This window comes from Panulirus ornatus, chromosome 42, assembly GCF_036320965.1.
Source record: "Panulirus ornatus isolate Po-2019 chromosome 42, ASM3632096v1, whole genome shotgun sequence".
Classification (NCBI taxonomy): Eukaryota; Metazoa; Arthropoda; class Malacostraca; order Decapoda; family Palinuridae; genus Panulirus; species Panulirus ornatus.
The window spans coordinates 24,281,278-24,294,899 of record NC_092265.1 but is presented as its reverse complement, the minus strand read 5'-3'; the positions used below and the strand labels follow the sequence as shown (position 1 = coordinate 24,294,899).

At 51.0% G+C, this 13,622-nt stretch overlaps 1 protein-coding gene across 1 annotated transcript in view; it reads right to left on the bottom strand.

The window, feature by feature from the left end:
- The window catches only part of LOC139761982 (neural proliferation differentiation and control protein 1), a 76,554-nt gene that overhangs the window by 5,998 nt on the left and 56,934 nt on the right, over positions 1-13,622 (bottom strand). The window contains exons 2-3 of the mRNA XM_071686741.1: positions 2,733-2,897; positions 1,085-1,187 (exon numbers count right to left, since the gene is read on the bottom strand). Of these exons, the coding sequence (XP_071542842.1) occupies positions 1,085-1,187; positions 2,733-2,897 (268 nt within the window). The remainder of the gene's footprint in view (positions 1-1,084; positions 1,188-2,732; positions 2,898-13,622) is intronic.

Below are 13,622 nucleotides of genomic sequence, written 5' to 3'. Positions count from 1 at the left end.
TATATAGTTGGCAAAGATGGGGAGATAGAGGGAGAAAGGATAGGTGGGAGAGGAGGAGGAGTAAATCACATAATAAGATTCAGATGTTGAACGACCCAGGAGCATGTGACCCAGTGAGCAGTTGGAGAAGCTCTTAAACAGAAGACGAGGCACAGAAACCATGATGAGGGAACTCTGGGTTACATGTGGCGAGGGCGGGTGTCTGTACCACCCAGGACCTGCACGACGGTGGCAGGGCCAACCACGTCCCTGTGCACGACGGTGGCAGGACCAACAACGTCCCTGTGCACGACGGTGGCAGGACCAACCACGTCCCTGTGCACGACGGTGGCAGGGCCAACCACGTCCCTGTGCACGACGGTGGCAGGGCCAACCACGTCCCTGCGCACGACGGTGGCAGGGCCAACCACGTCCCTGTGCACGACGGTGGCAGGGCCAACCACGTCCCTGTGCACGACGGTAGCAGGACCAACAACGTCCCTGTGCACGACGGTGGCAGGACCAACAACGTCCCTGTGCACGACGGTGGCAGGACCAACAACGTCCCTGTGCACGACGGTGGCAGGACCAACAACGTCCCTGTGCACGACGGTGGCAGGGCCAACCACGTCCCTGTATACAAGTGGGAGACAAGGAGGCGAAGATGGTCCAGACGGGGATAACGAGTACTGAGGTGGAAGTTTGGGGATATGGATGGAAGAGGTGGATATGGTGGCGGCTGGAAGACACATCGAGATATGAGAGGTGGAGGAGGAGGAGGTTTCTCCCCAGCGAAGAGGGGGACGAGCCTCACCTTGTCTGCTCCGGCCAAAGGAAGTTTAGGGTCTTATCTCTGTACACCATTAACCTGGAGGGTGACGTGACCAGCCCACACGGTCAGCAAACCTTCACTCATGACAGAGACGATTCCCTCACCACTCCTGTACACTTCCATCACCGGCGCCAGGTCTTAACTCACCGGGGCCAGGTCGTAACTCACCGGGGCCAGGTCTTAACTCACCGGGGCCAGGTCGTAACTCACCGGGGCCAGGTCGTAACTCACCGGGGCCAGGTCGTAACTCACCGGGGCCAGGTCGTAACTCACCGGGGCCAGGCCGGGGCACTCGTAGACCGTGTATTCGTTTTCCTCGCCTTCCTCCTCTGAGTCGGCGTCTGAGGTGGACCCGTGACGCTCGCCTCCAGCAGACCTGTGACGAGGAGTCAAACCGTCACATGGGGGGCGATCGTAACGGGAGTTACCCGGTGATATGTTAATGGGGAGTGGGTGACCAGGTTATGTGGGGGTGATAACTAATTGATAAGAGAGAGCGAAGGAGGGGGGGGGAGTGATAAAGGTTGTTCAGTTATTGTGGATTGGGTTAAAGAAGGGAGATCCTTCTGGGGAATGAGTTAAGGGGAGATAAGGGGTGATAAGAAGCTAATGGAAAGTGGGTAATGGGGCGATAAGGGTTAACGAATTGATGGGGAGTGAGTGAAGGGGCCGATGATGGATTAATGGGAAAAGAGGTTATGGGTTATGAGATTAATGGACAACCAGGTTGTACCCCATAGTTGGGCAAGTAATGGCCGCTGTGTGATTGGTCAGCCGATCATGAGGGACCCATTATGAGGTAACGGGATAATGGGTTTATAGGGAACGAATCAGCTGGTCATAACTAATATTTACAGTCAAACATGCAATTCCAGAGGCCATTAAACCAGCAAGAAATGGGTCAATGGGTAACAGATTACCTGAACACGGGGACTGAGGGTTATCTACGATAATGGGTAATGGGGACAGGCGTTGTAACTACGGTGTTAGTGAGTAAAGAGAACGAAAGTTCGATGGGTCACAACGAGTGAAGTAATGGGTGGGAAAAAATGGTTCAAGAGACGATGGTTTAATGGGTAATGGTGGTCATCCCTAGAGACGAGATGGGAATAATAATGGGGTTTAGGATGAATCTAGTGATGGTTAATGGGGAGGGTGTGTATGTTACGAGATGGGTGAAGTAAGGTAGAGGGAAAATATGTATCAATAGTTAATGGAACATTGAAGGGGAAGTTAAAGACGCCAAAAATTGAATGGAAGAAGTTAATGTATAATGACGTAGTGTGTTATTGAAATACGATCACAGAACAATGATCAAAGCAACATGATCAGGGAGTCAGTAGCAAGTTAATGGCCTATAATCAACGAGTAATGTGTAAGTTAATGAGTATTCTACAACGTAATGCATTAGTACAATCTCATCTTTGAATCAAAACGTGATAAATGCACAGAAACACACACGCATGCAAGCAAACACGCATGAAATTAAGATGTACGACCGCAGAGAATGCACAAGAGATGGGGGACTTCACGAATGTAAAACTCCCTCATCATACACCACACACACACACACACACACACACACACACACACACACACACACACACCTGCTAGTGGCTTCTGGCCACTGGAAAATGCACACACACACACACACACACACACACACACACACACACACACACACACCTGCTAATGGCTTCTAGCCACTGGAAAATGCACAGACACACACACACACACACACACACACACACACCTGCTAATGGCTTCTAGCCACTGGAAAATGCACAGACACACACACACACACACACACACACACACACACACCTGCTAATGGCTTCTAGCCACTGGAAAATGCACACACACACACACACACACACACACACACACACACACACACACACACACTGTGTTGTCCTCTTACTTCTCGAGGGCGATCATCTGCTGCTTCTGGTGTTGGTAGTGGTACATGTGCGCAGACTGCGCCAGCTTACGGTCGCCCGACGACGGAGACAAGTCCTTGTTAGGCCCAGTGACGCCGTAGGCTGGGTACTCCGCGTCCTGGGCTGCGCGGTGACTTTTGTTCAACCTGGAGGGAAGAGGAACGAAGAGGTAAACATAAACACTTGGTTAACATCTGGCAACGAAGAGGTAAACATAAACACTTGGTTAACATCTGGCAACGAAGAGGTAAACATAAACACTTAGTTAACATCTGGCAACGAAGAGGTAAACATAAACACTTGGTTAACATCTGGCAACGAAGAGGTAAACATGAACACTTGGTTAACATCTGGCAACGAAGAGGTAAACATAAACACTTGGTTAACATCTGGCAACGAAGAGGTAAACATAAACATTTGGTTAACATCTGGCAACGAAGAGGTAAACATAAACACTTGGTTAACATCTGGCAACGAAGAGGTAAACATAAACACTTGGTTAACATCCGGCAGGAGTCCGGCTGGATCAAGCCATCGTAATCATCATTAATGGTTTAATTTATGCGATAATGAAGTTATTTACGAGAATGTACATCAGATGAACACAGCTCCATTGTATGTGATCAGTTCATCTGAGCGAAGATAAGCGGTGTCCATGTGTCTGTTACGTCTCGTGAAGTTCAACCATGCAGGATGTTTAGTTCACACACAATCTAATGAAGCAAAATGTGTGGTGAGGAAAACTGGAAAAACAAACTGAAAGTTAGTGAGTGTTGCTGTGTCTGCTTACTCCATGGAAGCAGACTGCTGCTGCTGCTGCTGCTGTCTGCTTACTCGCTGGAAGCAGACTGCTGCTGCTGCTGCTGCTGCTGTCTGCTTACTCCCTGGAAGCAGACTGCTGCTGCTGTTGCTGTGTCTGCTTACTCCCTGGAAGCAGACTGCTGCTGCTGTCTGCTTACTCCCTGGAAGCAGACTGCTGCTGCTGCTGTCTGCTTTTTGCTTATTGATCGTCAACATGAAGGTGGATTCGCCTTGAAGCTTAGCCAGATGGAGCAGCTGGCTTAGCGGGTATGATGACCCAGTCCAGTGTGATACATCCACGTTAATGTTCCCGTTTACAGTTTCCCCGTTAATATTCCCGTTTACAGTTTCCCTGTTAACACCCGTTTAAAGTTCCCCCGTTAACATTCCCGTTTATATTATCCCCGTTAACACCCGTTTACATTCCAGCGACCCAATTTTCATCTCGCCGTTCTATTTTTCTCTCTGGCGGAGTTAACATTATTAACAACGGTAACAATCGAGTTTGTGGCGGCAGTTTGGGTGAATTATGTTAATCATTCATAATAAAGAGATCCTGGCCTAGTCTGTGGGGGGGTGGGGGGGATAGAACCATTACCATCATTACTATAATTACGTATCAAGCACGTGGGGGGGGGGGGTTATCTTAGTGAAGGGGGAGGGGGGGGGGTTTAGGAGTGACTGGCTTGTGTTATCTTAACAGATCTGGTTATCGGAACAAAGACAGCAAGATAACCCTATCTGTTCCCTCTGTATTATTTGCAGTGCCTCCAGAACCCCTGTTATCGGGCACTATCACTGATATCGAGGATTCATGTTATCGGCAGGTCGGCTGTCTCCAGACACAGTGTTATCGGCAGGTCTCACGTGATCGGGCAGCATCGGCTTATCATCAAAGACTATATATATATATATATATATATATATATATATATATATATATATATATATATATATATATATATATATCCATAGAAAGTTCTGTAGGGAGCTGTGGTTTCGGTGCATTACCCATGACAGCACCAGACTGAGTCTATGCGACGAGGACGTCACGAAGGAAGGTAACGAGTTACTAAGCAGTGCGAATCTACTCTCTCTCTCTCTCTCTCTCTCTCTCTCTCTCTCTCTCTCTCTCTCTCTCTCTCTCTCTCTCTCTCTCTCTCTCTCGTCTCAAATACCTGTGTCTGGGTCATTCGATTACTGCCGTACCCTTTGTCACGGACCGATCAACACCCTGGGTGGGTTTGGAGGTTGGAGGGAGCGGGTGGGTTGGGGAAGGAGAGAGGTGAGGGGGGTATGGGGTTGGAGGAGGGGGTTGAGGGTAGGTTGGGGAGGGGTTGAGGGAGGGTAGAGCATTCAGGGACCCCCACCAACTACACCTCAAGGCAGTTATGACGTTTAATAACCTTGTTCACTGCGACTCAGACGGAGTGTAGATAATAACACTACAACAACGACTCTGGCAGTTGTGATTAACGAGATAACAACCTCGTAATGCTCATTACATACCCAGACAATAACAACCAAGTCACTGCCGGTCAGCCCTCCCTGCCCTCACCTGTGCCAGCCCTCCCTGCCCTCACCTGTGCCAGCCCTCCCTGCCCTCACCTGTGCCAGCCCTCCCTGCCCTCACCTGTGCTCAGCCCTCCCTGCCCTCACCTGTGCTCAGCCCTCCCTGCCCTCACCTGTGCCAGCCCTCCCTGCCCTCACCTGTGCTCAGCCCTCCCTGCCCTCACCTGTGCCAGCCCTCCCTGCCCTCACCTGTGCTCAGCCCTCCCTGCCCTCACCTGTGCTCAGCCCTCCCTGCCCTCACCTGTGCCAGCCCTCCCTGCCCTCACCTGTGCTCAGCCCTCCCTGCCCTCACCTGTGCTCAGCCCTCCCTGCCAGCCCGGCAGGTCCCCGACCCGATCGTTGCCGGCAGACAAACACGCCTCAGGTCCGACCCGACAACAGGTCGAGCAACTATTTCAATATTCATGGCAGAAATGTTTGACGCAAGATGGTCGTGCAACGCGGCTAAAAATACCCGTGACCAACACCACCAGCACAGAGGCAAGGAAGAAAAAGAAGGAAGAAAATAGCCAAGAAAACATTAATTAAGTCGTCCGTCCGGGGTGAGTTCCAGCTGGCCGGGTTGATGTCATCCTTCGTGGTTGGAGGCCCATGTCGACGAGTGTGGAGTAGGAGGTGGTCAGCAGTAGTGGAGGGGGTCCTTGAGGGCAGTGGAGCCATACCATGATGGCACCAGAGGCCTCCTGCGTCGAGCAGAGAGCAGCACCAAACGCCTCGGTCGTGTCGACCAAAGAGACAGGATTCCAAGTGTCCTACAAGGAATACGTCGCATCCTTACGTCTGCGTCTGTTCCTTCCCTCTTTTTCCCCTCCCTCTCCCTCTCTCTCTCTCTCCCACCTGTCCTGCTTTTCCTCCCCGTCCGTCCCGGCAAGTCCTCCTCCGTTCCGCTGGTCCTTTCCCTTTGCCTGTAGAAGGAAGTGGTGGTGGCGAGGGCGTCGCACGCCTCCCCCCCCACAATCAATACATTCCTAACAGAGTGTAAATCACTGATACGGTTGACGAAATGGCCAACTGATGATTTATAGTGAGGAGCGACTGCAGGAGGGGTGTGGTGGGGGAGTGTGTTGGGGAGTGTGTTGTGGAGGTATGAAGGGGGAGCGTGTTGTGGAAGTATGATGGGGGAGCGTGTTGTGGAAGTACGATGGAGGAGCGTGTTGGGGAGTGTGTTGTGGAAGTATGATGGGGGTGTGTTGGGGAGTGTATTGTGGAGGTATGATGAGGGGTGTGTTGGGGAGTGTCTTGTGGAAGTATGATGGGGGAGCGAGTTGGAGAGTGTGTTAGAGAGTGTGTTGTGGGAGTATGATGAGGGAGTGTGTGTTGTAGGAGTGTGCTGGGGAGTGTGTTGTGGTGTGTTGGGAGGAAATGGGGATGGGGGGGAGGAGGGAGGTGTTTCGGTGAGTGTGATGGTTGTGTGTGTTGGGGAGCATGCTAGGGGAGTGTGCTGGGGAGAGTAATATGACAGTAAGTTGGGGACGTGTTGGGGGAGCGTGTTGGGGAGGTATTGGGGTCGGTGATGGCTGGGGTAATGGGGGAGGGTTGAGGAGGTAACCCACTGCACACACACACACACACACACACACACTGACGTCATTCCCTGAGGGTAGGTTGCTGTGCACACCAGCCTGTCCGTCTGTCTGTGACTGTCTGCGGCAGCAGCAGACACAGACCTTGCCCTCTACACCAGCCCGTGCGACACAGACCAGTGGGAGGAGGACCAGACCAGCCGAGTGAAGGACCTACGATGATAAATGCAGCAGCTGTCGTGACAAGTCATGGACCACGGTGCACCTTCGTCAGTAGCGACGCAGAAGAAGGGGGAAGGTCCTGGCTGTTCAGACCAGCCACCGGGTGAGGGACGGCGCCCCTAGCACCTACCAGCGTCACCCCTGTGACGCGGGCCAGCGTCACGTCACCACAGTGGGCGAGCCTGGCCTGTGTGGTGACGCCATGGGATTCCACAGGAGGGAGAGAGAGAGAGAGAGAGAGAGAGAGAGAGAGAGAGAGAGAGAGAGAGAGAGAGAGAGAGAGAGAGAGGGGGGGGGAGGTTGGTTGGGAGGTGGGGGGGTGCAAGCAGACACGGCAAGCAACAAGCAGGTCAAGAAGTAGGAGCCGCCAGCAGACACCGCCTCAGTATATTGTCTGGGTAATTATGTCTTGCTTTAAACATACTCTCTCTCTCTCTCTCTCTCTCTCTCTCTCTCCTTGTGTCTTCTCGTTTTCTCTGGTTTCTCGCACCCATTTTCTCTTTCTGTCTGTCCGTCCGTCTGTCTGTCTATATGTCTGTCGTTTATGTTTCCTCCGTGCAAGACGCGGCTCACTCCCTCAGTAACACGTCTACGATATAATTCATTGACACACATGACTCTGTTTCCATCAGAATGTGCCGTCTCTCAAATCAAGTCTCCTTCGTAAGTAATTCATCCATTTCCTTTCTGATTATATCTTTCCCAGTGTATTACAGGCCACAATAGCTCTATCACCTACGACTATTTCTCCATCTCTTACAGTTGCCAGCGGCCTGTCACGCGCGTCTGCACACGTCCTCAGCACGTGTGGGAGACACTGACTTCATGGCGACCTTATCATATATGGGTCAGTACCATCTACATGTCTCCTTTTGTTTATATGGCAGCCTCAGTGTTTTCCTTACACCTCTTCCCTATGTGTGTGTGTGTGTGTGTGTGTGTGTGTATGTGTGTGTGTGTGTGTGTGTGTGTGTGTGTTGATATCAAGGATGATTGTCGTACATATATATATATATATATATATATATATATATAGGTGATTATATATATATATATATATCGTGAGATGTTATCTGTTGAAGCCGATCCGTCTTAATATGTATATATACATACCAGTCCTTTAGCCTCGTACAGGAGCCGTTCGTATAACCAGAAACGCCAACGTTCGCGGGCGAATATAGTGTTAACACGCTTCAGGGAAATCATACAAAAAGATGTATATGAAAAACGTGGTTTGTATATGCTACGGTACGATGTGTATGTAGAAGAGCCGTAAAAGAATGTAGTGGAGTGGGTTACGCCCTCAAGGACTGTAACTCAAATCGCTGTGAATGACCACTAACAACCAATTACAGTCTATCATCCTTATCTCAAAGGACAACAGGTCAATTGAGCCCACCAGTGTGAGAACGAACTGCCAGGGAGGAGTGTTTCCCAGCAGGGACCTATCTTGTCTCCGACTCGCAAGTCGACCGCACTTTGGCAGGTAATTTCGAAGAGAATATTACACATAACGTTGTACTTCAGGTCACACGGAGAACTAGTGGGCCGGGGCAGGCAACTCTGTGCTACCAAGATGTCGCCTTTCTTCTCCTCCTCCTCCTCCTCCTCCTCCTCCTTCAAGGGAGACAAACAAATTGTTTTGGCTGAGTATTTTATTTTCTTGCTGGTCTCTCCACACGACCAGCCCCTAACGTCTCCCACTGGAGAGGACTGAGCCCAATCATCCACATTATTTCTTAAGTGGTAAAGGAAAACGGTGTAATGATGAGCCGGGAGGGGGGAGGTGAGGATCGGCGCAGGGGGAGGTTAAAGTGGGGAGGAATCGGGGCCTGGGGAGGTGAAGCTTGGGGAGGGACTGGGGGCTGGGAAGGAACCTGGGGCCTGGGGAGGTGAAGCTTTGGAGGAACTGGGGACTGGGAAAGAACCTGGGGCCTGGGGAGGTGAAGCTTGGGAGGGAACAGGGACTGGGGAGGTGAAGGTGGGAGAAGGTGTATGATAAATCTGGAAGCTTTGGCAACTGGCACAAAGTACTGAAAGCTCTGGAAAGTGGCAATAGAATCTGGAAGTACAGGAGACTGGAACAACACATCTGGAAGTCCTCGAAGCTGACACAACAAACCTGGAACTTCTGGAAACTGAAAAATCAAACCTCAGAGTCAGTCTCAAACAACAAATCTGGAAACCCTGGAATCTAGAACAACAAACCTACAGGTCCTGGAAACTGGAAAAGCGAACCTCAGAGTTCTATGACTCCCCCAAAAAATCTGGAAGTCATGGAACTGGAGCACCAAGTCTAGACGTCTTGGAAGCAAAGAAGGTATGAAACTAAGCTCATTAAACAGAGGCAGAGGCGGCGTGCATGGATATCCCTGTCTGACGCCATTACAGAAACTGGATGCAGCAGCAGCAGCAGTTCTGGCATTCCCTTCACACCAACAGGTATATCCAGGCGACACCCCTGCCTGGTCGTGTGCCCCAACGAACGCACGGGGAGGAGGAGAGTGTGTCCCATCTCGTCTTCAGTTACTCGCTTACGTACACATGTCAACATCACCTCAGGGAAAAAATGACCTAACTTCACTCACCTTGCTGGAAATTGCTTGACTTTCTCCGAGAAGAGAAGGGGGATGAAACGTCGTTAAGAAAACTACCCGATGGATGAGAGAGAGAGAGAGAGAGAGAGAGAGAGAGAGAGAGAGAGAGAGAGAGAGAGAGAGAGAGAGAGAGAGAGAGAGAGAGAGAGTCAGGTGTTAACGTTTCCTTGATGAAATAAAGTCAGCTTCTTGGGGGGAGGGTGGGTATTGGCTCACGAAGCTGTGAGTCATATTGTTCTGTATCGTTGCGGTACAGTTTGCTGTACTTTGCTGTACCAACTGAGTTTGGTGTGTGTACTCTCCAGTGTTGGCCGATGTATTCCGCTGTATATTCCATGTATGACAACATCTCTAATTGATTAATGCTGGTTGAACGATGTCCTCTGCATTATTCCCCTGAACGACTCGGCTTCACCCGGGAATGAACCATTTATGTTCGGGGTCGAGTTTCATCCAGGACTGAGGAGAGAGCGGGGTCGGGTAAGTGGCTGTACCCACTTTACCGCCACACACAGCCACCACCACCACCACTTCGCGGGCTGAAGGGCCTCGTTAACCAGAATCTTACCTCACTTGACCTTTAACCAGCATCGTGGCAAATCCCGGGGTCAGCTGCATTACTCAGGCGATTCGAAATGTCTCGAACTGATATGTTCGCAGGTAAACATGTCAGGGAATCTTGCCGTAATTATGGCGACTGGAATTTCTCTTGTACAGGAGACGTATTTTTACTTTTTAATTCTTTCCTCGAGGAGTTTGAGATGTCTACATAGCATAATAAGGTTGAAATACACACACACACACACACACACACACATGAATTGCCCAAGAGATGGGATCCCACTGTAATACAGCTCCCTCCATGTCCCCTGTATATAGGCGGTCACACACACACACACACACACACATATGGTGACACCAACCCACACAGTTAGTAAGTTTAAAACAGACATTAAAACCCAATAAACCAGATGCAGCCACACATCGCACGGTATATGTAACACACGACAGTACAGGAGTAACACAAGACAATACAGGAGTAACACAAGACAGTACAGGAGTAACACTACACAGTCCAGGAGTAACACAAGACAGTACAGGAGTAACACAAGACAGTACAGGAGTAACACTACACAGTCCAGGAGTAACACAAGACAGTACAGGAGTAACACAAGACAATACAGGAGTAACACAAGACAGTACAGGAGTAACACAAGACAGTACAGGAGTAACACAAGACAGTACAGGAGTAACACAAGACAGTACAGGAGTAACACTGTTATGTTGCTACCTTGTAACACATTGTATCTGGTGACAAAGGAGAACCCATTGATATGTGACCACGGTGTGACCCTCCCTCCCTCAGGGCGTTACAATTCCAGTAGTAAACATCAACACACCACAGTCAGCGCCAGGTAAGCCAGCCACTTCCACTTTGTCTCTTGTCGTCACTCGGCGTTACGACGGGAGCGGCCGTCACGCGTATCACACGTCCTCCGCGTCACCATAACCAGCTGTGACGCCTGGTGTTGCTCCGGCCGCCAATCTCAGGTGGTCTTGCTTGTTCATATCACTCAGTGTAATTCTCAACGTGAAATGAAAGACGATAAGTTCCCAAGTGCACTTTCGTGTAATGATCACATCATCAGGGGAGATACCAGAAAGAAAACTATAACAGTCAGCTGATATACGAGGAAGAGACGTAGATAGGACGCTATTTGGTAAACAATGATGATGTGATCATTACACGAAAGTGCACTTGGGAACTTATCGTGTCTCACTTCTCCGGTGGATAAGAAGGAATTTACAAGATCACGTGCTCAATTGTGACCTTTCCAATATATATATATATATATATATATATATATATATATATATATATATATATATATATATATATATATATATATATATATATATGCCCTGAATGCAACAGAACATGGTAGGTGGGGCAGCGCCGCGGTGAAGGGGTTGGAGAGATCTGCATATCAGAGGAGCAGAGACATGTTCAGCCTCCCCTCTGGGGACTTGCGTCAGTTATCTGACCTGATCTTACCAGCCAGTTGGAGGTCATGACCTCGACGGGTCATTCTTATGCTTCCATGCGCCAGTTTGACCACACTCTTGGTTGATGGTCATACCATAATGTGGCTTGACGAGTTCCTTCAGGGCTTCAGGTGATTCAAATATTTACGAAACTGCTTCGCGGGTTTAGTGCATGGCTTCAGCTGTCTCATATACCTTTACAACTGTTTCACCAACTGATTCACATGCCCATCAAACTGTTCAACTGGTTCAGTTCAAGGCTTCAAAAGTCTCATATTATCTATGAGACTGTCTCACTGGTTCACGGTCAAGGCTTCAATATATCCCTGCCATCGTTTAATTGGTTCCTGAGCTGTCAGCCTCGCTTGTGGAGCTGTCCATACGCCTCAGCGTCAGTTAAAGGAGAGGCTTCTTCTTCTTACCCCGGTGCCAGCGCGCCCTGTTTACTCCAAATGGACTGTCGACCTCCATCCTCAGACGCCATCTGGCTCAATATTTATCTTCCGTCTAACACCATGTGTCTCTGTCTAACCTCCTCCTTCTACAAACTCTACAAACATTAATAAAACTCTTCCACTACCCAGAGTCCCTTCCACGAAGCTGTGACGTCCTCTAACCTTCAAACTGAAGTCCTACAACACTTGGGGAACTTTAGCGGACACCACAAGAACCGCACCGACGAACCTGTAAACTGATGGTCGAGTGTAGTGTGTGTGTGTGTGTGTGTGTGTGTGTGTGTGTGTGTGTGTGTGTGTCAACACCCTGGGTCTCTTGATTACCCCTGGTGTCCTTATCCATCCTCCACCCGTCATTATTCATACAATCCCACTCCTAGCTGGGTCATCTGACCCTCCTCCCGTAGACGACTCCTAACTCACCTTTATCGCATCTTCCGCTAGCCTCCTCCAGGTTGTAAGTTGTGATAATTGGACTAACTTTTCTCCTCCCTTAATTCTACCGATTTACCTCCCCAAGCGACGCTTCTGTCTGCCAGGGGCGACACAAATGTAGCTGTGGGACGACGGAGGCATAACATAGACCCGCTCTTCATCTACCAGTATCTCTCCTTCCTCATCTACCGGTATCTCTCCCTCTCCATCTATCAGTATCCCTCCCTCCTCATCTACCAGTATCTCTCCCTCCTCATCTACCAGTATCTCTCCCTCGTCATCTACCAGTATCTCTCCCTCCTCATCTACCGGTATCTCTCCCTCGTCATCTACCAGTATCTCTCCCTCGTCATCTCATCTGTCGTTCAGCTAACCCTGCGTCGAGGACATTCGAGCGGCTGATTGTGTCATGTTGGACCTCCTATCCTCACCTTCCTCATTTTGCGGACGACAAGTTCTTCGATCAGTCGTTCGGACGACGAGTTCTTCGATCAGTCGCTCGGACGACAAGTTCTTCGATCTGTCGTCCGGACGAGGGGTGCAGTAGCGGCGCTGCTCCACGTTCCAGTGGAAGTGTGGCAAACTTCGCCTCCGTCGCTGACCACAAGCATCTCAAGCAACGTTGCTCTTACGTTTCGCCTAACCCTCGCTCGCTTGTCCCTGCCCACACCACAGCCGCCCACACTGCCCGACCACAGCCGCCCACACCGCAGCCGCCCACACCACAGCCGCCCACACCACAGCCGCCCACACCGCAGCCGCCCACACCACAGCCGCCCACACCACACCCGCCCACACCACAGCCGCCCACACCGCAGCCGCCCACACCGCCCGACCACAGCCGCCCACACCACAGCCGCCCACACCGCCCGACCACACCGCCCGACCACAGCCGCCCACACCACAGCCACACCGCCCGACCACAGCCGCCCACATCACAGCCGCCCACACCGCCCGACCACACCGCCCGACCACAGCCGCCCACACCACAGCCACACCGCCCGACCACAGCCGCCCACATCACAGCCGCCCACACCACAACCACACCGACCGACCACAGCCGCCCACACCACAGCCGCCCACACCGCAGCCGCCCACACCGCCCGACCACAGCCGCCCACACCACAGCCGCCCACACCACAGCCACACCGACCGACCACAGCCGCCCACACCACAGCCACACCGACCGACCACAGCCGCCCACACCACAGCCACACCGA